The sequence below is a fragment of the Phragmites australis genome, chromosome 21 (assembly GCF_958298935.1).
Source record: "Phragmites australis chromosome 21, lpPhrAust1.1, whole genome shotgun sequence".
In the NCBI taxonomy this organism is placed as follows: domain Eukaryota; kingdom Viridiplantae; phylum Streptophyta; class Magnoliopsida; order Poales; family Poaceae; genus Phragmites; species Phragmites australis.
In genome coordinates this window covers 11,828,657-11,855,566 of record NC_084941.1, presented here as the reverse complement: position 1 = coordinate 11,855,566, position 26,910 = coordinate 11,828,657, and the positions used below count along the sequence as shown (strand labels likewise).

The 26,910-nt window shown below is 43.5% G+C and overlaps 1 protein-coding gene across 1 annotated transcript; it reads left to right on the top strand.

Moving 5' to 3' along the window:
- Positions 1-23,744: 23,744 nt before the first annotated feature.
- Positions 23,745-26,869, top strand: LOC133902925 (uncharacterized). Its single transcript, XM_062344251.1, has 7 exons — positions 23,745-24,022; positions 24,528-24,637; positions 24,714-24,755; positions 25,493-25,660; positions 25,734-25,913; positions 26,084-26,284; positions 26,375-26,869. Exons 1-7 carry the CDS (start codon positions 23,878-23,880, stop codon positions 26,567-26,569), a joined length of 1,041 nt encoding a protein of 346 aa, XP_062200235.1. The 5' UTR covers positions 23,745-23,877; the 3' UTR covers positions 26,570-26,869.
- Positions 26,870-26,910: the final 41 nt, after the last annotated feature.

The window sequence follows — 26,910 nt, the reverse complement described above, 5'->3', positions numbered from 1 at the left end:
CGGGCAGTGGCTAAGGGTCGAGGGGGTCGCGGACCACCTCTCCTGAATGGCCCTTGGCTTTGCCTCCGACACGCTGTCGCCAGGCTCCGGACAGAGTACCTCTGGAGCCAGCAGCGGCTAAGGGCTGAGGGTGTCACGGACCACCTCTCCTATCTAGCCTTCGGCTTCGCCTCCAACAACGCTATTGCCATGCTTTAAACAGATCGCCTCCAAAGCCGGACAGTGGCTAAGGACCCGAAGGGTTGACAACGACCTCCGGAGCTTGTCTCTGAAGGTTCCAGATGGACTTCACTGGGTCGGAAATTTGGAAGAAGGCCCTACCAGTGCCGAGCCCGAGGAGTACGCAATAACTAGGAACGACGAGGTCGCCACTGCTTCACCCGACCCTCCTTAGTTACCCTACATATCTACCACCACCAGATTCCCGAGGCCACCTCTCCCCAGAAGGAATAAAACCAGCGATGATCTATGTGAAGGCTCGGTACCTCAGTCATCCGAAAAACTAGCCATCGCCTACAAAGGGGATGAAGAAGTACGGCTCGAAGGCACAAAGGCACACATACATACGGTCACCCATTCAAAAGATCCCCTTGCACTTCGATACAGAAAGAGACACGACCGTCCCCGAAGGTCCAAATTATATTATTAAACCACTAGTACATCCGGAGGACACATACAAAGAGCGAGAGTACAAAGATTGCTACGAAGGAGGTAGACCCCGACAGAGCAAACCAGGGGGACAAAGAGTACAAGGTGACTAGGTCAAGCCATGGGCCCGCAGTAAGGCCAAAGTCGACCATGAGACACGAATGTCTCACGACTTCACCAAGAGCTCCCTCCAGAAGACCGCCTTCACCTCCTACGGGTCCCAGCAAAAGCAACGCATGGGGCGGCGTACGCGCCTCATCTGCGGCTTGCCGCTGCGGAGGCCGATACAGTAGCTGGCTCCCGAGCTGTCGGAGGACGAAGAAAAGTCCGAGGAGGTCACCAGCGGAGCCATCTCTCTCACCTTCCAAGCCTCCTCCTTCGCCTTCAAAGTCGCCATCGTCTCCGCAGACATCTGCTTCTCCTCATCGCTCTCCCCCCCGCAGGAGATCCTAGTCAGTCTCCTCATCATCGTCGAAGATATCAATGATCCCGACGGGCGTGGTCGCCTGAGCCAAGGGTCAGGTCTGAGCGGCAGGCAGCCACCTCCCTTGCAGAGATGGAAGCAGCATGGCCACCGGTGCCTCTACTAACGATCGAAATGGTCTGGCTCCCGAAGAAGCTGTCGAGATCATCGACATCTCCGAAGAGGATAAGGAGGAAGACAATGCCATACTCAAGTCAAGGTTAACTACTCACTCGTAGGGCTGTGGAGAATCCAGCCGAGTGACCCCAGCTTTATACCCAGGCCAAACAACCACGTAAGTTCGGAAGATGAAGCGGAACCAAAGCGGTGTCCCCCATTGAATGCTTGAGGGGACCATGGCCATACCCCGGTCGTTTCGCCAACACGTGGCAGCGTTCCATGACGAACTCCTCGTTTTCTCGCATGGACGTTCCGTCACATTAATAACCCAGACTCCTTTCGACGCGTGACAGGGTCGTGGGGACAAGACCCTAAATGACCACTCGCATTGTCCAGTCAGAACGTGGTAGTAGCACGTCTCATCCTACCAGGCAAGTGCATGGGGTCCCCCAATCCTACACGTAATCTATACTTTGGCGACCTCAAAAGGAATAAAGAACCATTATTGAAGAAATCCAGATAGCCTGTGTCGGCCTCGGCACGGACCTCGGAGTCCACCACCTCCATTGACACCCCTTTGGCCCGGGGTCCCAACACCGTGCATGCCAGGTCCAACAGGCTCTGGAGCATATTACCACCGCCAGTACACCATCAGCCTTGGGCCTCGCCATTGATGCCAACGATTCCCGACGAAAAAACTTCTTAAGGACAGGGAATTGCCATCGGGCATCCTTGATACTATACCAGGCTGGAGTTGGTTTTCCTCTACATCCTCTCCCCCCTCTGAAACATCGGAGCCTAAGAATGAGGGGGTACTGTTGGGGGAAAATAAACCAGCCTGAGGATAATGGTCGAAGATTACTATCCAAGTTCCTCCGGAGCCTTGACCTGCGGACCCTCAACTAAAAGCTCAACCTCTGAAGGCATCGGGCTCCTTCGTGCCACCTCTTCATACCTACGAAGCCTTTCCACGAGTCGAAACTAGTCCGGCCTCCCGAAGCCTGGCTCCCCGAAGCCTCAGTCCCCAGAAGCCTCGGCCTCCCAAAGTCCCGGCCTTCCGGAGTCTAGCCTCTCGAAGCCTTCACCTCCTAGAGCCATGCCTCCCGAGGCCCTCGTCTCCAGCTACTCGGGCTGGCTTCTCGGAGGCTACAGGGTGAGTTATCGAGCCTCAGGAAAGATCTACCAGAAGGGGAGCACCGGTCATACTTCACCTGCAAGGAAGTGACTGACATTAAATGCCTAGGCTGGTGGATGCCGCTCTGACACCCTGGTGTAATGGAGGCTATCCTGACACCCCTGACAGTGCGGCACTGAGCCGCAATTGGCGACCGACTCCCAGATAGGGTAGAAAGTAGTTATCCGGGATAAGGCTCAGTACTTCGGTCAGATCCCAGATATTTGTACATTGTGATAACTTGTACGCCAAGCTACACACGACCCTATAACTAGGAGCCATGGTCGCCTGGGCTAGGGTAGGCAAGACGGCAGAAAGACACAGAGGTGGAAAAACACCAAGTCACGCTCTGATACTCCCCCCAGATCGACCCATTTTTTCTACCATCAATATATTCGTGGTGTTCCTTCCTCTTAAACTTCGTCTCCAAGCTTGAGTCTCCTCCTTAGAAGAAACTCTCATTGTACTTGCTGGGGCAAGACGAACTCTTGCTCCAACACTCATACAAACCAAACTTGGTTTTAAATGCATTTTTTCATTCATCTCCAAGTTTCATCCTAATATTGTAGTATTCACTTCGCAAGTCAATTTTAGTGAAAATTATAGAATCACTCAACTCATCAAGCATATCATCTAGCCTAGGAATTGGATGATGATATCTTGTAGTAATATTATTGATGTCTCTACAATCAACACACATACGCCAACTACCATCTTTCGTGGGAACCAAAAGAATGGGAACAACATAAGGACTAAGCCTTTCTCGTACGTACCCGCAATCCAAAAGGTCTTGGACTTGTCACTGAATTTCCTTAGTTGCTTCTGGGTTGGTCCTATATGCAGCATGGTTTGGCAAAGTTGATCCCAGAATCAAATTAATATGATGTTCTATCCCTTGAATATGTGGTAATCCCGGGGGTACCTCATTTGGAAATACATCCACAAACTCCTGTAAAAGGTTAGCAATAGTAGGAAGCAAAGAGCTAGGTATATCCTCAAGTGAAACTAAAGCCTATTTGCATATCTAGGCATAGCATGGCAGCTCATTAGCATAAATTTCAGCCAGATCTGATTTAGTAGCAAGCGTAACATACCCTTTCAACTTAATTCCATTGGACTTAGAATGTGTCTTTGCTTTATCCTTTTTTAGGTGGGTAAACATGTTTTACTACTTGCTGATTTTCATATTCATGTTCACACTCTTTTCTCTTATTTTCAGCTATCTCTTTTTCACATTTAATAATTTCAGCAGGGGTTAAAGGTAGAAAAGTTATTTTCTTTCCTTTATGCATAAGTGTGTAGTTATTATTTCTACCATGATGTGTTGCATCAGTATCAAATGCTCATGGTCGACCTAACAAAAGTGAGCATGCTAGCATGGGCACTACATCAAAATCAGCACAATCATGGTATGAACCAATAGAAAAATGCACCCTAGTTGTTTACATTACCTTCACCTTACCGTTATTATTGAACTACTGAAAGTGGTATGGGTGACGATGTGTTCTTGTCTGCAAATCAAGCTTCTTGATCAAATCTGAACCTACCAAGTTATTGCAGCTCCCTCCATCAATAATAACACGAACATAATAATCCTTGACTATGAGGAATATCTAAAATAAATCATGGTGTTGTAACTATTCTGCTTGCTCTATTTGAGTGCTTAACACACGTTGCACAATGAGGGTCCTATAGTCCTCCGTGGCAGTGGCACCCAATTCTTCCCCATGTTTGCTATCCGTCTCATGCTCATCCTCATCACTAGCATGGTTAGCTGCAAGAGCATAATCATCCTCAACATCACTAGTACTTACATAGCCACCGTCTTCTGCTGCAATGTACATTCGCTGACTTAGGCAATCCTTCATGACATGGGCTATTCCCTTGCAACGACAGCATACAACCCCCGTTGTATTACCCGTAGAAACTAATGAAGAAGAACTCTTTGTCACACCCGATTTTACAAGGCCAAACCGAATGTAAGCTACATGTATGCCAGGATCAATTTCATCATACATGCAGTGACGTCATCAATGATAGACAGTACTATATCGAATAAAAATAACTTTATTGAAATAAATACCAGAGTTTTAAACAACAGCAGAAGAACAAGAGGAAACTCCAACAAAACTTCAGGGCACACCACAGGCAATCGACTGGAGGCAACGCGACCTCGGACGCTCCATCTTCATTTTAGCCTTCAGCTTCCTTGATCTCCACGTAGTCTTTTCCAACTGAGCCACATGTATGATTGAAAATAGCAAGTGTGAGTACATAATGTACTCCGCAAGTATAGGAAAGCATGACATGGGGCTTAAGTCAAGAAAAAGTTAGACACTGATTTACTGCATTAAGCAACTTAACCTATAACTCCAACAACAGGCATCCTAATTACTAAGTGTGAAGATACCACTTAAACAAGAAGAATAGCTCATCGGATTCCATCCGACTACCAAAACTCATCTGGTAATCCCATTACCTGGCTATTCGACCAACCATACCAAAATCCTGATCCGACTAATCAAGAAGAAGTCCAAGCCGCTCTTAACTGTGAGCATGGCTGATCAATCAGTTTTATACTCTGCAGAGTTTGCCCATCTTTCCCCACGGGTCATGATTTCATCACCCGCATTACCAGGTGACAGTCTCCATGTTGTTGTGCTGATCAGGCACTTACACACTTCCTATGGTGTGTTGCTAGGAGATCACTACAAGGCCTTTACAAAGCTCCCACCAACTCATAAGCACCCACTATGGTTTCACTGTTAACAGTGATTCTATCACTGCATAAGCCCCCTCTTGTGCCACTCAACCGTCCACTGGTGCTCATAGAATCGGAGGGGTGGCTAATTAATTGGCCAGGCTGTACGCATATAGGCCCCGTGGATGGCTGCAGTTTAGCTTAGTTACAGGCTTCAAGAACTGGTCCTTAGGATCCCACATAGGAACAGACATATTTCCACTGTGCAGCACAACACATGCGCCTTCTTGCACCATCCTCAAACCAACCATCCTATTAGGATACCTATACCATGTTGCTACAAAAGATTACCATTCCCGGTTTATGTTGCATAACCATTAGTCAAGTTTAACTCATAACCCAACCATGACAGCGACTAGCATATCTACCCTTCATTTCCCATGACTCATTCAATGGCAACAAGGATAATCATACAAATGCTAGTAAACCCTAATCATAGGTTCCAATTTAGACAAGCATGCATGAAGGATAAACAACTAACATATAAATTCTAAAATAGGTGCAAGATGTTCAAGGACACTTGCCTTCATCGAAGGGTTGCTCAAAATCTTCGAATTCTTGGTCCTGCAGATTCCCGCACTGCTCTTCAGCTAATCAAACAAACACCAGAAAAGCACACAAAGAAAACTACAAAGAACAATACATCAAATAGAGGCATCACATCATAAAAACTCTATGGTTGGATAGGTCAAGAGATTAGATTAACAATGAGTGCTGCTTGGATTTTAATGAAATTCATTGAACAAGGTTTGAAAATATGAATTCTATTTGAATTATTAGGGCTGGAATAGAATTAACTATAGAAGGCAGGAGCTAACGTGTAAACATCCTAAACAGGAAAGTAAAGATAGAAATAAAGGATCTTTGGAGGGGTTATTTGGGATTCTCACCAAGAGAGAGAGATCAGAGAGCAGAGCAGGGGAGTTTGGCAAGGAGGAGTCGACCAACGGTGGGCTCTTGGCGTCGCCGGTGAGGGAAAGGCCTGGGGTTAATGGAGATGGAGCAGACGAGGTCGCTACACAGCCATGAACTCGTGGAGGGCTCAGCTTGACCTGGGGTACAGAAGGACACGCACATGGGCGAGCTGAAGATGGTGAAGTGCACGATTAGATGGCGATGGCGATGACGATCACTGATGTTGACATTGGGCAGCAATTGTGTTTCAACAAATCAAGGAGAGCACGGTGTAGAACACGGGAAGACAAGCTCAATTTTATGGTTTGTCTTGTCAGAGAAGTTCCGAGGTAGCGGCAAAACAGAGATGAACATTCTTAGCTTTGATGGTGGCCGCACACAGATGTAGCAAAGAAGACGTGCGTGTTCCTGGAGATTGGTTGCGAACTTTGAGAAAACAAATAAATAGAAATGCTCACATTTCTTGGGAACACAATGATATCACACAGATTTGGACAGAACATCTCCTGAGAAGGAGATCGGTCAGTGGAGATGAGATAGATGATGGATGCGGCATGTTGCGGTTAGCAACCATGTTTTGGCTGCCTTGCTGCACGAATGGAGAAGTGGCCCTAGGCTAGATAGGGGGATTTATGGGACACACCATAACATGGTTGGTGCACCTATACGGTCAATAGATCAACGGGGAGCGCGGACTAAACCCGCAGTGCACGCGCAAAACTCATCGAGATAGGGGTAGTGGCAACGCCAACGAGGACTCTGGTGGCGTCGGGGCTCTAATAGACGATCTGGTTAGTGAGGGCATGGGAAACATCTTGGGACACATGCTGGTCAAAGGGCATGGCGATCCGACCTCTGATTGATCGGGGAACGCCGATGCCATTCTCGACGGTGCACCTATCCGCGTCGGCGAAGACTGAGATGGCGCGACGATGGATCCGTGGGGATGAGGGTTTGGCTAGGGATCACATGGGATGACAACACAGGGGAAAGGAGGAGGGAAGGGGCTGGTCCTCACCTTGCTGCGATGGTCGGGGAGGTGGTCGTCGAGGTGCCGAACGGCAGCATCGACGGCAACTGCAGTGTTGGAGGTCCAGCTCGTGTTCCCATTGCATCGCTTCCAATTCGAACGAGCCATCCTATGGTTGCATAGAATAGATGATGGGACACACCGTGACGTGGGTGGCATGGCTGGATCTTTGATGAATCATTAGGAATGCTGATGGATTCTTTGGTTCGCGCTTTAGATGCGAGCAGACAGAGAGCAGGAGAGACGACGACGTAGATCCTGGCGTCATCTGTCCTCCTATGGACAAACTGTCTTGGGACATGGTGGGGGACAACCTGGGGTGCATCTTGGCAAAAGATCAAGGTATTTGGCTGGACGGATCACCGGGAACGCGGGTGCCAACCGGCGATGACATGGCTGCCCGTGACGACGAACAGCGCCCAACAGGTCAGCAACGGCCACTAATGTGCAGAGGAGCATGAAAATGAGGTAGGGAGGGTGTGCTGGTCCTTTTATAGGGCTAGGGGTGGTTGGCCACGAAGTGAGGAGAGGAAATGGCCGGAGTTGGAAGACGAAACAAACAACTCAGGTTCGAGGATGATATCTTCACTGTCTGGACTCCAAATTGGACGTTGTTTGACTCTATCTTGTAGTACTCGAAAAGATCTACAACATTTGTATTCATTGGAACTTCTGAAAATGCCATCTTAATTTATAAAAATGCGTTACAATATAAATTATTTGAATTCTACCTTATCTGCGCAACACTGATCTCGGGGTCAACTCCTAGAGCCATTATCCAAATGCGGAGTTCAACAGGTGCAAGTCAAAGCTCTCGACAAGACCTACAACTTTGGTGTTGTCAGGATTTGCATTTGAGGCCATCTTGAACACCGATAATGTGTGGGAAGATGAGGCTGAGAGATGGCACCGATTGGGCACTGCTAACTGCGCTGACACATAAGCTAAATGGGTGATGTGGCGGCCACGTGGAGAGAGAGAGAGAGAGGAGAAGGGAATTGGCACTGATGGCTCGGGTTCATGGCAGGGCATCTTGGAAGGAGAAGGCAGGCATGGCTTTAGAGCGGCGGTTTCCACTCTGAATTGCTGGAAATTGAAAGAGTATGGAGTAGCCACCAGTTTTGCTTACTTGATGGATGTCAAAGTGTTTTGATTGTGCACTTACTCAAGCTTAGTTGGCCGGCCAAATGTGATCAAAAAGAATAGAGAGGAATTGGAGCCACAGGCTAGAGAGAAAAATAATGAGGAAAGGCAGTGCACGTTGGGTTGGATCAAAAGGACGTGAGATGAGATTGTCCATGGAGGATTTTTTTTGGATGATACAGAGAAAAAGGAACAAGGATTTATCCAACCTTGAAATTCCTTAACCTATTCTAATATTTAATAAATACATTTTTCAACAAGGTTATTTTATTGTTTTAAAATGCTCACAACCCAAAATCAAAATTTGCTTACCTTGGGTGCTTTTCATAGCGTCAGAGGTGCTGTTGAACGCGCCCAACTCAATTAAGGGGCAACAAACTGTGTAGCGGAAGGCGGGTCTATTTTAACTTGTCTTGGTGTTGATCTTGATGTAGTTGTGCTTCCAAAATTATTCCTTGGTTTCTGTTATCGCCCCTGTAATTCTTCTTCTGCCAAACATACAAGTTGGAACAATCTACGAACACTATTATATTCTTTATAATCAACTATGTCCTGAACTTCATGTCTTAACCCTCCATAAAATCGTATCATTGCAGGCTCTTCGTCCTCAATAATATCACAACGCAAGATACTAATTTGTAGCTCCTGATAATACTCTTCTACATATCTATTACCTTAGTTTAAGCGCTGCAATTTCTTATGCAAATCCCATTTAAAAGTGGGTGGAACAAATCTGTTACATATAGCAACCTTCAAAGCATCCAACATAGTAGGCGCTAACCCATCGTTGCATACCCTATTCCACCAGATGATGGTAAAATCTTTTAATCCACTAGTAGCTTTCTTAACTCGATGCACCTGAGGAACTAAGTGAGCATTAAATTTCTATTCTACCATCATCTCCCAATCTAAATACATTTCAGCATCATAAACACTCGCAAAAGATGGTATGGTAAACTTAACTTTAGCAAATGGATCATCATTAACACGTGCATTATGTTGCTGAAAATTATTACCTCTCATACCTTGACGGTTGAAGTTCAATCGGTTCCGCTGTTGTGCATCAAAGGCGTCGTGTTCTTGCCTCAAAATGTCAGCATTTGCGACGGACTCCTCATGTTCATGGGCTGCACCGTGAGGATCCACTTGACCATTGTTTTGTGGCTGATTGACCAACCGATCAAAGCATGTATTGAGCATTGCAATACTATCGTTAAGTCATTGCAATGCAATATTTGTTTCCGCAAGATTCTTATCAAGGTCGTCATTAATGGCTTGTCAGTGCTCATCCAACACCATTATGAGTTCTTTCCTCAAAACACACTCTTTCGTATCCAATGTTTCACTTGCCATGGTTAGTAACAAACAAGAGACAACAAAAACTTATTATACCTATCGACTATTAGGTGGAGGAGATTGAAGTCGATTCACACACTCCCAAGCATCTTACCACGCTCTTGCAAGTGTTCTTACAAATCACAATAGGTGGCACAATAGGTGATACCTTATCGAGTGCGAGTGAGGCGGTTGCAAGGGAAGAACCGGTTTTGATCAAGAAAAGATGGAGCTTAGACATGCAAAATTTAGTAGCAAGGAATAACAATGATGAAATTAGATTAGCAAAGCTGAATAAAAATCCATAGTTCTCATCACAATTACTAGCCCAAATGTGTTCCTAGAACTAGCTCAAGCAAGACGAAAAAATAGGATAGATATAAGCACAATGGAACAAAATTCACAATGCAAACTGAATTTTCTTTCTTCTTCCTTTTCTAATTTTTTTACTCTCTTTTTTTTGGCACTCTTTGCTTCCTCTTTTTTGGGCACTCTTTGCTTCTTGCTTTCTTTTCTCCTCTTTTTTTTCTGCAAATGTGACACAAACTCAAAACTCTTCTACTACCTTTTCTAGGTCCAATAAGGTGTGTCAGACACAAACTTTTTCTGGAGAGCATGCGTATAAAGGTAATAAAAAGATACTCTCTCTCTAAACTTTGGCTTGCTCTATTTTGGCTACGGAATTGCTACTCGAACTTGGTCGGACAATGCTCGATATGAAGGGTGTGTGGGGATGTCCGAGAGCAACCAGAAACAGAAAAACTCTGACTAGATTGGCGAAACCGAGTGGGTGGTCGAATCTGACTAGGTGGTCGAACCCGAGTAGGTGGTCGAAGCAACTAGTTTCGAACCCAAGTTGGTGGTCGAAGCGACTAGTGTTTGAACCCGAGTTAGTGGTCGAAACAACTAGTGTCCAAACCTGAGTTGATGGTCGAATCGACTAGTGTTCAAACCCGAGTTGATGGTCGAATTCGAGTAGGAGTCGAATCCGAGTAGGTGGTTGAATTCGAGTAGGTGGTCGTGGGTGGCTATGGACTCAATCTCGGCTGTTGGAGATGAAACCCTAGTTGCAATGGAGATAGCCAAGGGTAAGCCAAGATACACGATAACTAAATCAGCAAAGACTTGATGCTAGAAACTAGAACATGATGACTCGACCAGCAACAAAGACATCAACCATGGACTCGAACTCAACAACGCGAAAATTGAAAACAAAATTGCAAAAGGCACAAAGTGGTTTGGACAGCGAAAAAACTAAGATCTAAATTTTTTTTGTGGGGCAATTTTTTGGACTCTAGGTAATGGAACACAACCAAACAAAGAGGATGACTGAAATTACCTAACGGGCAACCGAAGCTCTAATACCACTTGATGGGAGTATGCCCAATCTTTTGAAGGTAATATGATAAGTCGATTAGTAGAGTTTCGATGTTGATGACCCAAAGGCTCTGACCAGAACAAATCAAGAACCCTCGCAAACACTACAGCACTACTCCGTGGTTCCATCGTGCCAAGATGTTGCTGACCTCCGAAAGAATACTTTTCCTACAAACGAATTGAGAACATAAGAAAGATCACGTAGATGCAATCTGAATATTGCTAATTACCAATGAAGTGCTCGAGTTGGGGTTCCACAAACCGATATACGACAAAATTATATAAAACAGAATAATCTAAGCAACACCCGAGTCTAAACTACGACAACTATTGTATATATATAAAGGGGATGTGAGGAGGTTGACCTAAGGTTGTGTGGACCTGGGAAGATGCGTACACAACCTGGACTCTGATCCCGATACGCTTACAAGACCCGATAAGGCCCAAAACGGTGACGCATCACATTATTTCATGACCATGATGTAGAGATTAGTGACATCCTAAGAGGGGGTGAATTAAGACATCTAAAACTAATAGGATAGAAAATCTTCACAAGATAAACCTATATCAATTTCTATCTAAATGTGGTCTAGACTTATCTAGTGTGTTAACTCTACTGTTCAAAAAAGTTTTACAACCTATAGCCAATCCTAGCAAACTAATCTAAGAAGGTAAATTGTAAGTATGTATATGCGGAAATGTAAATAAGGTAGAGAGAGAAAACTCAGCACAAAGGATTTGTATCACGTGGTATCGATGGCATAAACGTCAACCCTAGTCCACGTTAGAGCTCCACCAAGGATATGCTCCCGATCACCAAGACTCTTTCGGTCATGGCTCTTGAGCCACCAAGGCCTCAAGCAAGATGAGCCACCGATCCACCAAGGCAAGACCTCACCACAAGCCTCCCTTCTTGTCACTTATCGCCATCTTCACTTCAGAGCTTGAGCCACCAAGGCAAGGGTCTCCGTGTCTCCATACAAGCGTCTTGCCGCCGCTCGACACCAAGTCTGAGGGTCAACAAGCTTGAGCCACCAAGGTCCAATGTGCTGGTGAGTCACCAAGAATCTAAGATGGTGGCATACCTCTTGGTATAAGGTAGGATCACTTCTTGGTCCACTCTATAGGCAGCAACACCTAGCAACAACTCTCTCTAGGCCTATTAGTACTAATCTCTCACTAATCTTATGTTTAATTGCCTTGGATGATAACTTTAAGCACTTTGGTGGCTTGGATGTCTTCTCAAGTGTCTATGAGCTTCCCTGGACAACCACACCTTCAAATGACCAAGTGGAGGGGTATTTATAGCCTTAACCCCGTAGACTAGCCGTTGCCCCAACGGCTCAATATTTCTATATACGCCAGATGATCCGGTGTAAACAAATTGTACTCACCGGACCATCCGGCGTGTACATCTTCCACAAACTAACCATTAGAACCCCACTCAAAACGAATCTAAACACCGGATATTTCAGTGTGTTCACCAGCTTCATCGCAGGACCATCCGGCGTGTACACTCGAGCCAAACCGCCCCACTTCTCTTTGTGCAAAATACTCTAGCGTAGCCAATTTGCATCACTGGATCATTCGGCGTGTTCAACCATGCCAAACAAGCCGTTGACACCTTCTCTGGAACAAATGCTCCAGAGCAACAATCTGGCATGTTCAAGTCCGAACACCGGACGTTCCGGTGTGTACCATCTTCGATTCCTTCCTCAGGAAATGCTCCGGCGTGCACCATCTTCAAGCATCGGACCATCCGGCGTGTACAAGTTCCATGAGATGAAAAGCTCTGGCGTGTACAACACCTCTTTCATCAAACCATCCGGCATGTATATATTTTCCTAGAACTTCTCCAATTCGATCAATCTTTGTTCCGACTGCGGTGGCTTCTTCATGTATTGCATGCAGGAGACCTACTAAGGCATATACTTGATAAACATGTTAGTCCCATTGACTATATTATCATTAATCACCAAAATCACATATATGCCCTAATTAGTCGCTACAATCCCCCCAAGGGCATGTTTGCTACAATCTTCTCCTTTTTTGTGATTGATGACAACACAACTAAAGCAAGTGGCAATAAATGCTACCAAATATAAAATGCACAAAGCGTTACCACTTTGCTTGGATGCATGATAAGAACAACCAATTGTGAGGGAAAGATCCCATCTCTATCATACCTTATTCTTACCTTCACTCTATCTCTTGTCCCCGTTATTGTTGTGGCTGCCATGGAGATAATTTTCCCCCTTTCTTTATCGCCACTTTCCCCCTTGATTGACCCATGCAAGAGTTTCTTCTTCTCCTCCTTTGTCAACTTTGGCATCCCTAGACATCTTGTTTCCTTGCTTGTTCTCCCCTAGTCATGCCATCTTGCAACTTGCATCTTGTATCTTAGTTTGGTCATCAAAATTCTCCCCCTTTGTCAAGAATCTTCAGAAAGACTACAAACACATGTTGAACTTAAGGGAAAACGTTAGAGCACATAGGAGAGACCTTCATGAACCATGAACCAATAAGATGATACCAATTGTAGGAATCCAATTCAAATGGTTATGTGGATATCAATTGAAATGAAAAGAGCATGGATCACAATTCATGAAAATCACGTAATATAGTCTAAACTCCCCCTATATGTGTGCATACACATGATGAGACCTATTTGTGATGAACCACTTGTAGATATGTAACAATATATGCACAATTAGATAATTTTAGAGATAGGAAGTTTATGCATAGAGGTAGCTTAAATGATCAAATGAATTAATAATAATATAATATACCTCTGGGGATTTATAGATTACTCCATGAGACTACAAAAGATATCACTTAAAACACATGTTAGTCTCAAAATCACAACCCATAGGATATGCTCTCCGTAAATATGTGCATACAAGTGTTGAATACTTGTGAGAGACATCCACTTGTCATTGATAACAATGGGGAGGATACCCTATAGATTGGACTCATGGCACATAAAGTATAACTATTGAAGAAATATGTCATGTAAAGAACCCACAACTAATAAACCATATAGGTTGCTCATGGGTTAGGGAGAAACACAAGCAACCTACCATATGATAAACCTACACTAGGCAATGAAATAGATTGATATATGCACATGCAATCCTAGACAAGGCAAAGGTACTAGATGCAAAACAAAATGTATGAACATAAATCTAGCTACCATTACCTCTTTTGACCTTTGGATGGGGATTTTGATATATGATGATCATAATCTTCATCAATATGCCCAATCTTGTATACTTGTCTTCTTTGCTTGAACCTTCATTCATTTTGTTCACCAAGTCTCCAAATCCCCAACGACCCGTGGACTTCAAGTCTTCTTTGGAACCCAAACCGATTGGGGCCCCTTTATGTCGGTGATAACTTCCTTAGGCACCCAAATGGGTTGGTTTTACATCCGATCCTTTCTCCCAACCATGTGTGCAACCACTTTGCCATTGTCCTTCTTCTTGAGTTTGTAGTGGTTGCTCTTTATCTTGATCTTGTAGTTGGGCTTGGTGTAAGTGTAACGGTGGACCCCCTCTGCAAGCATGTAACAGTGGACCCCCTCTGCAAGCATGTTCACCATATTATCATAGTTATCTTGAGGACATTGGACATGACTCTTGCCCTTTAACCTTGCCAAGTCCTTTTTGAGTTTTTCCACTTCTTACTTGAGCTCATCATTTTTTTGTGTAATGAGTTCATTAGATGGTTCTACAACAACATTCTCAATTCATGTCTCATTGCAAATGGGTGAGCTAGATAAGTCAATTAAATCATCACAAGAAGTGGAAGCATCTACCTTAGGATTGAAATTAAAGAGAGAGGTAGATTGTTTCAAAGGGGCCTTAGGTTGAGATTCAATGCACTCAAATTTTGCCTTAAGCTCTTCATGCTCCTTGTTTAGAAATTTGAATTTGCTCAATAATTATTTATAATTAGAAACAAAGGTAGTATGAATATTATTAAGGGCATCACATTTCTTTAGTTCTTTGGATTGTTTCTTTAAGGCCCTTTGTTGCATATTGATCAAATCAAGGAGTTCTTCTTGAGAGGATGAATCCTCATCCGATTCATTATCATCTACATCTCTTTCCATACCTTTGGCCATAAAGCACTTGTATGATGATGACTTGCGTGATAATGACTTTGAGTAAGAGCTTTTTTCGGAGGAGTCGGTAGTGAAGCTGTCATCACTTGAGCTTGAATCTTTATCTTCACTCACCCCTCTTTCTACGCTTGCAAATGCATTGCTTCTTCCTTTTGTCTCCCTCTTCTTGATCTTGGTCTTCTTCTCCTTCTTGATATGATTAGTTGTGTTGATCAAGTTCTTCATAGAGATTGGATGATCAATCTTGGCATTGATCCTCTTGAGGTTCTTCTCCACTTGTGAGATGAGCTTTGCAATCTTGGAATCCATCTCTTTGTCACTTGAGATGCTTTCCTCATCTTCTTCATTGCTCTCTTTATCTTTATCATCATCATCTTCACTTGAGCTTGACTCTTGCTCTTGCCTTCATGTGTGGGCAATGACCTTTCTTGCTTGTGAGGGAAAAGCCCTTGGCGTTGGATGAGGAAGGAGCTTTAACCCTCATGTTCATGGTCATCTCATGGGTGGTGATCTTGCCGAACACATGACTTGGAGTTATCTTCTTGATGCCATTGTTTCCGTAGATGATGGAGACTATTAATTTGTACTTTGGAAGGAGAGCTTGAAGTATTCTTCTCACCACTTGATCGTCTCCAATTGGTGTCAAACCTAGCCCATCGACCTCATTAACAAGAATATTCAAACGTGAGTATATGTCATTAGCACTTTCATGGGCAAGTTATTTAATGCTATTGAGCTTAGAGACTAGCACATGATATTTCTCATTGTGCACATTCATTGTGCCTTTATGTATTTCAATGAGGTTAGTCCAAATATAATGTACATTGGTGAGAGAATATACACGATTGAAAGATTCAGTGCATAGAGATGATAAAAGGATACTCTTCGCCATAGCATCGCATTGCCTCTCTTTGTTTGTGAGGCGTTGCCTCATTCCTTCATCGGTAACTCTCCAAACATCCAAACCTTTGGCTTGCAAGAAACAAGTCATTAAAATTTTCTAACAGGGGAAGTTTGTGCCATCAAAGTGTGGAGCACTACCGGTATTCATCCCGTCCCTGGACATCATAACTCACTAGGCGGTGAAGTCTAACCGATCAAAATGAGACTACAGCTCAAATGTCACTTGAATTGGCAAAACCTTGTGAAAGGTGTGAGGCCCTAACAAAATTGTAGAGCCGAAATGAGCCCTAGCTCTGATAACACTTATAGGGAACAATGACGTCCTAAGAGGGGGGGGGGTGAAATAGGACATCTAAAACTAATAGGCTCCAAAAACTTCACACGATAAACCTATATCAATTTCTATCTAATATGCTCTAGGCTTATCTAGTGTGTCTACTCTACTGTTCAAAAGAGTTTTGTAACCTATAGCCAATTACTAATCTATGAAGGTAAATTTCAAGTATGTAAATAGGAAAATATAAATAAGGTAGAGAGAGCAAACTCGGCACAAATGATTTTTATCCCGTGGTATCGATGGTATAAACGCCACCCCTAGTCCACGTTGAAGCTCTACCATGGATATGCTCCCGGTCGCCAAGACTCTTCCGGTCACGGCTCTTGAGCCACCAAGGCCTCAAGCAAGATGAGCCACCGAGCCGGGGGGTTATTTATAGCCTCAACCCCGCGGACTACCCGTTGCCCCAATGGCTCAACTTTTCTATATACGCCGGATGATCCAGTGTAAACAAATCATACTCACCGGACTATCCGACGTGTACATCCTCCACAAACTAGCCATTGGAACCCCACTTAAAACGAATATAAACACTGGATATTCTTGTGTGTTCACCAGCTTCATCACCGAACCATCCGGCATGTACACTAGAGCCAAACCGCGCCACTTCTTTTTGTGCAAAATACTCCAGCATAGCCAATCTGCATCGTCGGACCATCCGACGTTTTCAACCATGCCAAACAAGCTGTTAACACCTTCTCTGGAACAAATACTCCGGTGCAACAATCCAGTGTGTTCAACTCTGAACACTGGACCTTCACTTGAGCGTGTAGCATCTTCGATTCCTTCCTCTGGAAATGCTCCAGCGCACACCATCTTCAAGCGCTGGACCATCCGGCGTGTACAAGTGCCATGAGCTGAAAAGCTCTGGTGTGTACAACACCTCTATCACCGGACCATCCGGCGTGTATATTTTTCCTATGACTTCTCCAATTCAATCAATCTTTATCCCAGTTGTGGTGGCTTCTTCATGTATTGCATCCATGAGACCTACTAAGGCATATACTTGATAAACATGTTAGTCCCATTGATTATATTGTCATTAATCACCAAAATCACATACATGCCCTAAAATAGTCTCTGCAATCTCCCCAAGGGCATGTTTACTACACCTGACTAAGTTATAAGGAATATTTGGTTGAGACCAAATCCATTGGAAAGGGCTCATTATAAGCTTTTCAGGAAGTCCAAGATCAACTCAATTGGATTTCGTATGCGAGAGTTATGCCTGCTTTACTGACGTGCTATCTTGAGATTTTGAATAAACTTTGGAGTTCGACTAGAACTCAACTTTTAATCTGAGTAGACTTGGCACTCAAGTGATGATGTCCATGTAAGCTTGTGATGCTTCTCCCATATTCCTAAGCAACAAAACAACACAAGAATTTAGTAGTAACTCATCCACAAAAGAATGAACAGCAAGGAGCGAGTTGACCTAGTTGTTTAATTATCGCGCACGTGCTCTTATGATTGGTCCTTGTATCTCTTGAGTAGTGTTGTACATATCCGAAGGAGTGATGTCCTCATCACCAAATCCCTAGGTGTATGAACAAAATATCTAAAAATTCTCTTAACAGTCACAAAGTGACACTCCTTCGGAGCGGCTTGAAATCTTCGGAGCGGCTTGAAAGCATAATACCGGGCCTAGATGCAAAAAGACAAAGCAATTAGCCTATCATGGAATGGTATACCTTTTGATCAACAGATTTACCGTCATTGTTGAGGTCGAGATAACCATTGGCTTGCATGGGAGTGCGAATGGGCTTGATGTTCTCCATCTCAAATCTCTTGAGCATATTCTTGATATACTTTGTTTGACATATGAACGTCCCTTCCTTGAGTTGCTTGATTTGAAACCCTAGAAAGAACTTCAACTCCTTCATCATTGACATCTCGAACCTCTTTGTCATCATTTTACTAAACTCTTCACTAAAAGATTTGTTAGTAGAACCAAATATAATATCATCGACATATATTTGGCATACAAATAAATCATTATCAAGTTTCTTAGTAAAAGAGAGTAGTATTGACTTTCTTAATTTTAAAACCATTCTTGACTAGAAAAATCCTTAAGGCACTCATACCACGCTCTAGGAGCTTGTTTAAGCTCATAGAGTGCCTTATGGAGTTTATAGACATGAGATGGGAATTTGGGATCTTTAAAACTGGGAGGTTGTTCAACATATACCAATTCCGTGATGGGTCCATTTAGGAATGCGCTCTTCATGTCTATTTGATAAAGCTTGAAATCATGGTGAGTAGCAAAAGCGACTAATATACGAATAGACTCTAATCTAGCAACGGGGGCATAAGTCTCACCAAATTCCAAACTTTCAATTTGTGTGAAGCCTTGTGCAACTAGCCTTGCCTTTTTCCTCGTCACTATCCCATTCTCATCTCGCTTGTTGCGGAAAACCCATTTGGTGACAATCACATTTTGATTGGGCCTTTCTACTAATGACCATATCTTGTTTCGGGTGAAGTTGTTTAACTCTTCTTGCATTGCCATCATCCAATTGGATCTTTGGGTGCTTCGTCTACCTTTAAAGGTTCCAAAGAAGATATAAAAGAGTAATATTTACAAAAAATAACAACTCAAGATCCAGTAGAGAACCCCCTATTTATGTCACTAAGTATGTTGTCAGCGGGGTGATTTCTTTGCACACTTTGATAGATTCTTGGGTGTAGCACTTGTTATTGAGGTTCAACTTCATCTTTTCTATCTTGATTAAGGAATGTGTTAGAGTCTTCTTGAACTTGACTTGAGGTTGGAGGCTCCACTTGAGTTGATGAAGATGATTGATTTAAATCTTCTTGAGGTTCTTCTGGTATTATCTCACCAATCGCTATCCTCTTGATTGCTTCGCTTGGAATTTCTTCATCACCTAGTGCATTAGCATCAACTTACTCTACTTGAGAGCCGTTAGTCTCATCAAATGTTACATCACACGCGATCTCAACAACACCAGTGGTTTTGTTGAAAATGCGGTATGCATAAGCATTTGATCCATAATCAAGCAAGAAACCTTCATCTAATTTAGATGCAAATTTAGAGGATTTTGCCCTTTTGTTGAGAATGAAAAACTTACTCCCGAAAATATGAAAATATGAGACATTTGGTTTATTACCGGTAAGAAGCTCATATGATGTTTTCTTCAAGAGCCGATGAAGATACAACCAGTTTGTCGCATGACAAGCGGTGTTGATGGCCTCCGCTCAAAAATGATCGGAGATCTTGTACTCATCAAGCATGGTCTTGCCATCTCAGGAAGCGTACGATTCTTTCTCTGGACTACCCCATTTTGTTGAGGGGACTAGGGTACCGAAAACCCATGCTTGATTCCTTCCTCATCAAGAAATTCTTCAATCTGAGTGTTCTTAAATTCACTCTCGTTGTCACTTCTAATTTTCTTGGTCCTCAAGTTGAACTTATTTTTCATTCTTCTTGCAAATTTCTTGAATGCATGTAACGTTGCTAAATACTAATTGGATGTGGTGGCATATGTGCAGTTTTCACTAGATCCTCCTAGTTATCCACCAAAGTATTAGCAAGCTACTGGTCATGGACCCTCATATGCTTGAAAGAAAACAATATCAACCTATCATAGACTTGCTACAAAAGTAAGTCTAATAATTTTGTTTTGGCTTTCGTAATCTTCCATTCGATTGATCTAACTTACTATTGGTAATTAAAAAAATATTAGGCTCGATGATCACATACGCACAATAGACATTCTTGCCACCTTGGCACACCAAGGGGGATGTTTGTCCAGCAATCCATGTTTGGGAGTCGTCTCTTGTTGGCGCTCATTACCGACTGACTTTAGTGCCTAGTTCTCTTAATATGTTATTGATAAATCATCATTTATATTGGTTATTGCTGCTAACATTGACCATATTTATACATAGTGTCATTTTGTGTCTATGTTGCTAAATCAGGTTTAAATATGACAATATTGGACAAACTTGGACTTCCGCATAAAAGAGCCAAAATCCCACGTTCAGGGAATATGCAAAAGGAATAAAAAAGGAATCTGGAAGACTTCAGGGCTAAGGAAACCTTCTGAGCTTATCCAGAGGCGATCTAATATGATTCAAAGTAATCCAGGGATACAGGAGTATCCACAACTACATAAAAAACTTTCCACGCGAAAAAAATGAGAGTCAGGACACGCAGGCAGCCCCTATGTCACGTGGCAAAGGTGGGCCTAGCCCCACCAGCACGTCACCGACTCTCAGGCCTATAAATATCGACCCCCAGCACACCTTCGCACATCCAGACTCTACGAGTCAATAGCCAAACTCAGCAAAGCCCTACCGAAATCCCCGCTCAGTTGTCTAGACTAGTTTAGGCTAGTTGAGTTGGTCCAAGCCAAATCACATAGTTCTGATCTGACCGAGGTTAAAGGATTAGATCCTCTCACTGTCAAGGTATGCCTATGATGGTGAATTATATCAGTTACCCTATGTAAAGTACATCTTTGCCTTATCATTACATGATTGCTATCTGTTGGTATCTCAGTTTCCCGTGTATTATGAGTATGCTTATTCAATCCTCTAGGTAGCTCATAGTTGATTAGTTTATCGGATATAATCATCGTGATTAGATCTAGTGAACCAGAACTCTCATATTACGTAGGTATAGACACGTGGTGCGAATCATTATTCTATATTCAGTGAAAAGCGAGAACCGGATTAGCCGCCCTCGTGACAGGAGACTACCGAGTGAAAAGTCAGCATTCAATAGCTGATGAGGTGTGATACTAGAACCATATTTACAGCTTGCATCTGATTTGGCATTACTACTTGTTTATCTAAACCCCAGCTATAGCAACAGAGTTAGAACCTCATTTCATATATCTGGTTAAGACTCATATGCTTGAGTTACCCCTTACATTCTATTCAACCACACACCTTCAACCAACGCTTAAATTCCATGCTAGGCAATTGCTTTGATTGACTAGACCTGTTCATTAGAATAAGACAGATAAAACCCCTATAGTTCACTTGTTGATCCTTGTGGATACAATAAAACTCTGAATACTCTGAGTAAAATGCTACATTCACCCGTGCGCTTGCGGTATTACAATATTGTGCGCGTATAGACATTAATATCTCCTATGTCTGGGCTTCACTATTTTATAGATAGAAGCACATAGTCCATTGACTCCCCCTGTTTATGTGTCATTACATCTGAGAAGGCAGGTGTGTGCAATAGAGTAATTGATTCATCTGAAAAGCCTACTCGCTACCTCCACTTAATTACTGAACGTCCCATATTTGATCTGTCATTTTATCTAAAAAGCTTGGTGGTAGGGACCACATGACCCCAACAGGGAATCCAATGTGTGGTACACATGCCACAACAGAGTTATTGCTTCTGAAAAGGCCATTCACTCCTTGTTTGAACCACATGAGCCCAACAGAGAATCCACTGCGTGGTACACAGGCCACCTCCCCTCCCCCCTTAAACTAGTTGAAAATGTTAGTACCCAAGTGCCTCATGCATCACCTGGACTGTATGTTCGATCACCAGGCCGGAACACCACGCACAACAAAGCCATGCTGCATATCCAAAATTGCCTTCAACAACCCTGCATGACAATCATGTATAACACATACATTAGGGTGGCCTTGCACTACTCCAAGCTTCACACACGTTTATGCATGGTCCAAATGCAAAGAATGCACGCGAAAGTATTAGCTTTCCCGGCTTCTTTGGGTTCGGCATGTCTATTATGTCATAGAAAGTTCCAATGTCTGTCTGATGGTACCTAGCTAGCGTGGGAGATTCTCATAAGATGCCTAGTACGAACCAAATCTCTTCTCAAAAACCTTTTGTTTCGCCCTCCAAGCCTTTGCATAGCTTATGGTGTACCACCCTGCTCTGTCCACCTTGCTCATCGTCATCCCCATGCACCACTCTCTCTTCGGTGCTAGGAACAACTTCGTCTTCCACAGCTGCTATCTCAATCACCTCCCTATTCTATGCCTGAGCAAGCAACATAAGAGGCCACCCCGTTCGGTGTCCACATACTTTCAGGTTGATGTTCCGCTGAGCGGAACTAACTCCCAGAAATCCCTTGCAAGGCTCACCACACCCATCAGCTTATCTATGATGTTTGGCATCAAGCTGAAACAACCGCATCAACCAGTTGTGCACCCTACCAATTGTCCTCTCATTTGCTCTTGCTATCCCCCTACAGATTATCCCATTTTGAATCCTGAATAATCTCCTCTTCTGCATATAAAATCTAAAACACTATTTTTTATGGCATACCTACTCAAAATGACATGCAATTATATTTATTTTCATAAAGATGTAAAACTTACGATTTAATGAGACACAAATGAAGACCGACCCTAACATATAACTAATTCTTTTTAAGATCAAGAAGAAAAATACTAAACTATAATTAGCAAAATATTTATAGTACATTGCACTATTGTACCAACCATTAATGCTACTATAGATCTAAACTAGCCTAATTTATAGCTACTCAATTCTATATATGTCATGTTGCTAACCTACAAGGTTTTCACAAATACACATGATTTCAAAAACTTACCATAAAATGGCGCGTCACGACGATACGTTGCCTCCCTTCTCCTCTCCCTCTCTTCTCTTCTCCTCCTCTCTTTTTTTTTCAATATATTGTGACAAAATCAGCATTTTTCGACCATTTATGGGGGAATCCAATCGCTCGGCGGATCAACGACAACCGTCGTGTGCGGTCCTTGTCACCTATGTTGCAGGAGGTTACGTCCTTATCACTCGCCCGTTGGGCGACTAGGCCCACAGCGCGCACGCCGATGGCCTGTTGCCCAACGGTCGAGAGATTAGGTTTTAAATGCCTGGCGCGCGGGCGACTGACAACACTGGCTAGAGTTCAGCAACGTCCGTTACATGTGGCAATCCTTATCGCTCATCCAACATCCAATCACCTATATGCGGGGAGATAAGGTCCAATCGCCCTCTTGTAGAGCGAATATAAGACTACTTTTGTAAATTTTTGCAGGTGACGTCTATTTTTATTTTATTAATAAAAAATTGATTATTAAAGAAAGTTTCCCCTACAGAGAGCATTTGTGGACCGTGGACCACGCTATACCCAAACTCGGTGTAGCACGGCCTGCATAGGTAGTCTCCAGAAACACCACTATTCTAAGGGTCTGTTTGGCAGAGCTCCTAGAGCAACTTTTCGGCTAGAATCAAAAGGAGCTCTGCCAAATAGCAACTTTCAGCTTTTAGCTTCTTGAGTGAAATCCGTGGAAGTAATTCTCTAAAATGAACTAAAAAGTCAGGGAGCTGGAAAAACAGCTTCCCCTGATTTAATTCCCGCAGAGAATCACTTCATCTATATATTTTATTTTAAAAAATTATTAAAGAATCACTTTCAGTCGCAAAATCATTCTTCGGAATCAGAAAATTTGAATCAGCGATTCCGTAAAATCCCTACGCCGCCGCAAGACCCCGCAGTCCCCAATCCTCCTCCGGCGACGCGGCGACCCGACCTTGCTCCTCCTCCTCATCCTCCTCTGCCTATGGGGCGAGGACGCGAGATTTCTCTTGCTCCCCATCCTCCTCCGGCGACGGGGCGAGGACGCGAGATTTCTCTTGCTCCCCATCCTCCTCCGGCGATGGGGCGAGGACCTGCAAATCATCCGGCTCGTAGCATCCAATCTATAGGTGAGCCACTTCCCGCCGGGATCCTCTGTCGATCTCACCCACGTCGGCAGGGTAAACTTTAGTAGCTACTGAGGATGACAAAGGAAACCCTTAAGCGGAGCCTTAAACTTGTTGTTGCACATACATGCCGTGGGAAAAACCGAGAGATGTGGCGAGGCGATTTTCGCGTTCACGAACCCAATTTTGATATGATCCCACAGATTCGGACACTGCTCCTTCCCCTCCATCAGCGGGTTAGGGTTCGGGGATTGGGTTGGAGGCAGGCTTAGAGGGAGGGTGGTGGGCGGTGTCCGCGCTGGCGATCCGCGGATCGGCGCGAGTGCGGTTACGATGGTGCAGGTAACGGGTTGTTTTACTGGGGCGGCGGATCAGGCGGAGCCGAGGGCCTTCAGCGTCGGATCCAGGGCTGGCTTCACGCTTGATATCTGAATGGGCCATTGGTCAACGTACGTTTTTTCTTGGTAATCCTGCTTGCTACAGTTTTGCTTGACTTCTGTGTTCACAGCTGCCGAATTGGGGAATCTTCGGTTGTTCTTGCTGCTGTTGGAGACGCCCTCTGGCTTCGCAATTTTCTCTTTTCCTGGGGTCCTTCTCTACTTACCAGATGCCATAGAGGTACTTTGTTCTTCCTTTGTTACTGTTGTGTTGCTCGTCAGTGACCTAATTTTTCTTTTTTATCCGTGTCCTCCAGAGTATCTGGGCATACTTTTCCGAGGATTATAAGGCGAGAAAAGTTAGTGCCCCCTTCTTTTCAGATTGTTATTTCCTTCTCTTCAGATTATTATTTCCTTACGTTGCTTGTCGTCAAGTTAATCCAAGTGAGGATCTTGTATCATTTATTATTGTCATCTTTATTTATTGGGAAACCATTGTTTACGGCGTTCACACTTTGTCTGTGGTGTTGTGTGCTTGCCAAAGGCTTAATAGATGCATGTGCATATGTTAGTGCAATCCATTTTTTGTTATTTCATTGACCGAGGAATATAAACACAAATTCATTGTTCATTAGTTCTTTATGCTAATTAAGAGGCTCAAAACGCATTTTTCCCCATAAATCTTTTTGTAAAGCATGTAGCATAATGCTTTTACGCGAATGCATGCATGCCCAAAAATAGTTTTGCTGAAAGGTTCCCATGGTTGCAAGGAGATTTCGGCTCAGGCTTCCACTGACAGGTGTATTGCTACATACATTAGTTTCTAACTTGTAACTGCAGCTAGGAATGATTTGACCCTTGACTTGGTGCTACTTTCTACACTTGTCTGTTTGCAAAATGCATCGGATTACCTTAGCACATGGACTTATTCTGCAAGGATTTGATAAACTAGGACTTGAACTAGGGGTATATCGTTACAATTGAGATACACCTACTGAATTGGGCCCCTCTCCTGATTGAGAGACACCTCATGATATTTGATTAATTATTTCTTTTTGCCCCAGAACGTGCTCATCCTTGTTTATCTCTTTATCAGATCCTCTTGCTGAAAGAATTTCGAACTTTTGATGACAAGTCCAGTGCCATTAACCTTTGTACTGGTGTTAACAAAAAGCTTACTAAGATGATCTTGAAGTGGCGACGCCCTGGGCAGAAATTGGCTGTTGGAAAGCCTGAATATAAAACAATCATTGAAACAAGCTTGGTGAGTATAAGCTCCTTATTTGTTTATATTTGTGAACAACTTTGAGCGTCATTTTTGCTGTGATTTCTTTCAGAAAATACCCTGCCTGTGTGATGAAGCTGTAATGGAGGTAACGTGGGGCGTGAAGAATCTCATGCGCCGTTTAGTGCCTAAAGAAAAATCAGGGCTGACTAAGGAGGACTGCCTCCCTATGAGTGAAGGACTAAAAAAGGTCCTGAGTCGTTATGGCTTTGATGATGTCAAACCAGAGATGGTGAGTTCACTAGTTGCCATGCTTTCTGCTTTATAGCTTCCTGTCATTTAGCGTTACACTTTATGATAGCTTTTGTGTACATACATAGAATCCTTCTTTTTCAGGGATCAATGATTTGGATTCAATTTTTTTATAGTAAATTTTGCCTCTGCCTCTTTCTTTGTGTCCAGATCAATGAGCGGATTATTGTGACGGCATGCGCATTGTTTGATTGTGATTCTACTGAGAAGAAACATTCTGCATGCTTGTGCTGTTTTGGTGGCCTCATTAAGGGTGTGTCTGGCATCGACTGTGAGGATTGGGGCTTACTGAAACTTGCAACTGCTCTGAAGGTGATATTTTGCCCTGAAGAAGTTGGTGATTATCATGAGGTAAATCATACTTTTTTGCAAATGTGTTCTCAGCGAGTCCATTTCATGGAGACTCGTGACTCATGTAATGGACCGAATCGTGTCTTTCAGATGTTGTCAAAAGATGAGCTGTCAAAGTTGGTGGATGATGCACATAAATATACATGTAACATTGGTAAGGTCCTGGGCGTGATGGTCTACAAAGAAATGGTCTCTGCCCATGAAGTTAGGACTAAGGAAAAAATACTGTTGGGGCACTTGGTTATGGAGGCTAAGGAAGCATATGAAAATGGTAAAGGCAAATGAGCTCAGGAACTGTTACTCTGGATGGAGTTGCAGTAATTAGCCTGGTGTAGGCGGGCAACCCTCGGTGCTGCGGTTTAAAAAGTATCTTTTCATTTCCTGCTTTCTTTTAGTTATCTTAGTAGTTGAACTCCTTTGTTTTTGTTTGGCTTAAACTGGACTGAACAAATTTGCTGTAATTTCGCTACCTAGCAAGTAATGAAATTCTAGGGGAGACCCTGTTCTGGAAAAAAAGATAGCTGAAACTCCGCAGCTAACTAATTTGTTCAAAAGGTAACGCAAGTAGGTTTGTAGGATATTACTATGAAACATATGCAGATTGTACGTAGTGTGCAGGCTTATGA